Genomic DNA, 2,977 nt, shown 5'->3' with positions numbered 1-2,977 from the left:
CAGTTGGATGAGGATGGATTCACAAAGGAGGAAAACCAAATCCACTTTGAGTTGACGGGCTTAGAAAAAAGAACTCACTTGTTTAAAGATCTTAGCCTTGCCCATAAAGCTGTTGTTGATGGTGGAATGAGAATGACGGCGATTGAGCCAACACCATGCCCAGATTTAGGAGAACCAAGGGTGGAGAATGAGGACGAGAATGCTTAGTTGAAGAAAGAGTGAAGTTTCTGACCTTGCCTATGCTGAAGTTTTGGTTGTTTGACTATCCCATTCAAAACCATAGGCCAATTTATGTTGAGCACTCCGACATGAAGTTGTGTTACACCGTGAAGTGTGAGCAAGAAGGATGCCCATGGAAGGTTCGTGCAAGAAAGCATAAAGAAACCAAAGAATGGGTGTTAAGAAGTTGTGTTGCCACTAATAGGTGCAAACCTCCATCTAAACGACTTCGAACGACACACCGTCAACTCACATCTGAGTATCCTGGATACAAATGGATGAAAGACATAGGCTTTGATCCCACTGTGAAAGTGAGGTTTCTCATGTGGACGGTGAAAAAACAATTTGGTTATGAAGTTAAGTATGGGAAGGCAAAGGCAAATGCTATTAGGATGTTGTATGGTGGTTATGAAGAAGCATACAACCAGCTCCCGAGGTTGTTGGGCGCGATTGCACATAAGAACCCGGGCATGTTTCATGTGGTCGAGGATCACGAGGGAGTGTTCCACCGTGCGTTCTGGAGTTATGGACAATGTGTGGAGGCGTTTCAGCATTGTCGTTCGGTCTTCTCTATAGATGGCACGTTCTTGACTGGTAGATACAAGGGCACACTAATGGTAGCAATGACGCAGTCATCAAACAACAACGTGTTGCTAGTTGCATTTGCTATGGTGCCTTCCGAGCACCAAGACAACTGGGAGTGGTTCATGGGTCATGTTAGGCACAACGTGTTTGGGGCTAGGGAGGTATGCATAATATCGAACCGGCACCATGGCATACTCAAGGCAATGGACATTGTTATTCCAGGATTTCAAAAGCTTCACCACAGATGGTGCATGAGGCATTTCGTGGCCAACTTTTACCGGGCATGTAAGAGCAAGGAGCTCAGCAAAGACCTTACCCATGTATGTGTGGCCTTCACCACCGAAGGTTTCGATGATCGGTACAACAAACTCTTTGCAGCGGTGAACGAAGGGGGAAAAGAGTTCTTAACTAGGAATTTATGCGAGAAGCACAAGTGGGCACGCGCTCATGATGATGGTGGTAGGCGATATGGTGACATGACGAGCAATCTGGAAGAATGTTTCAACAATGTGCTGAAGGGTGCTCGTGCATTTCTGGTGAATGCAATAGTGGAGTACACCTTCTTCAAGCTTAATGAGTACTTTCAGAGGCATTCTGAAGAGACTGCAAAATGGATAGGTGAAAAAAGGATTATCCGAAAAAGGTTGTTGAATGGTTGCAGTTACAAGCAAGCAAGTCTTCACGGCAACAAGTTATCATATTCGACAGAATTGAAATGATCTATCAAATTGATGAGCCAGGTGGCACAACACGAGACCGTTTTCAATATGGTGGTGTTGCATTTGAGGTGCGTCTGAAGACTCGGTGGTGCCAGTGCGAGAGGCCTATTAAGTATCATTGGCCATGCTCGCATTTGATAACGGCGGCGAAGGTGAGAAACATACATGTTTGTGATGGAAAAACCGTGCGGATGCAAGAGTTCCATGTGGAAGCTACTAGGTTGACATGGGCGCCAAGATTTCACCCTTTCTTGGACCAATCACAGTGGCCTGAGTACCATGGCCCTCATATTAAGCCAGGCCCTCTTTTGAAGGTGGAGACTAAGGGTAGAAGGATAACTAAGAGGTTCAGGGGTGATATGGATGACCTGGCTGGATACACTGGCATGAAACAATTTGGTAGCGGTCATTTCATGGAGGCTCCTGACACTATCAACTATGGGGTCTGCGGTGGAGGGCGACACAATGAGAGGACATGCAAGAAAAGGAAAATGTTGAAGGGTGGCATTCCTAGCACTAGCCGTAGAGGAAAGACAAGTCGTGGAGGTGGCACCGATGCTGAACGAGGTGGAAGAGGTGACAGTGGTGGTGGTTGAGGAAGCACAAGTGACAGAGGTGGTGGTGGTGGTGGTAGAGGGAGCACAAGTGCTGGAGGTGCTAGTGTTCGTAGAGGGAGGACAAGTGATAGAGGTGGTGGTCGAGCAAGCACAAGTGCTAGAGGTGGTGGTCGAGCAAGCACAAGTGCTAGAGGTGGTGGTGGTAGGAGAGGAAGCACAAGTGCTAGAGGTGGTGGTGCTCGTAGAGGAAGCACAAGTGCTAGAGGTGGTGGTGCTCGTAGAGGAATGGTTGATAATGGATCGCCTTCGGTTATTTGCTTAATCCAGATGGTTGATCTAATAATAATGGTATATTATTTGTTCATACAATTCCTAGAATTTTTGGATTTACTGTATTTACACATTTACTCTTTTGTGTCTTGTGCTAACAATTGTTCTTTTGTAGGCATGGCTTCATCCAGTTCCAGGACGAGGCCGGCGTGCGCGGACCAAGAGGACATGCCGAAGACGTGGATGGAGTCCAGGTTGGACAAGGAGAAGGAGAAGGATGTCCCCACACCACCATGCTGGTGTGGTGATGTTTGCAAGATGAAGGTGTCCACTGACCGCAAGAAGTCATAGACAGAAGGTAGAAGGTTTTTCGTGTGTCCCAACTATGCACATGATCGTCGAAGGCCAACTAACGCATATGACCTACCACCGGTATGTTAGGTGTACATACAAAAAACATCAACAAGTTTGAACTCATATTACTAACAAAAACATGATTTTTATGTAGTCGCCTCCTCCACTTTGCAAGGACTTCACTTGGATAGATCACGAGGTACCAAAAGATGTCCAAGAGGACCAACATCGGGATTACTTACATAGGCAGCGCCTGTTCGAGGAGTCCTTTGC

General features: G+C 46.6%; 1 protein-coding gene across 1 annotated transcript; it reads left to right on the top strand.

The window, feature by feature from the left end:
• The first annotated feature begins 308 nt into the window (after window positions 1-308).
• Window positions 309-1,523, top strand: LOC147957383 (uncharacterized). Its single transcript, XM_087531672.1, has one exon. It carries the CDS (start codon window positions 309-311, stop codon window positions 1,521-1,523), a length of 1,215 nt encoding a protein of 404 aa, XP_087387798.1.
• Window positions 1,524-2,977: the final 1,454 nt, after the last annotated feature.

Source organism: Triticum urartu, chromosome 7A (assembly GCF_056163025.1).
Source record: "Triticum urartu cultivar PI428250 chromosome 7A, HENAU_Tu73, whole genome shotgun sequence".
In the NCBI taxonomy this organism is placed as follows: Eukaryota; Viridiplantae; Streptophyta; class Magnoliopsida; order Poales; family Poaceae; genus Triticum; species Triticum urartu.
The sequence above is the reverse complement of the archived record's forward strand: the minus strand, read 5'-3'. Positions and strand labels throughout refer to the sequence as shown.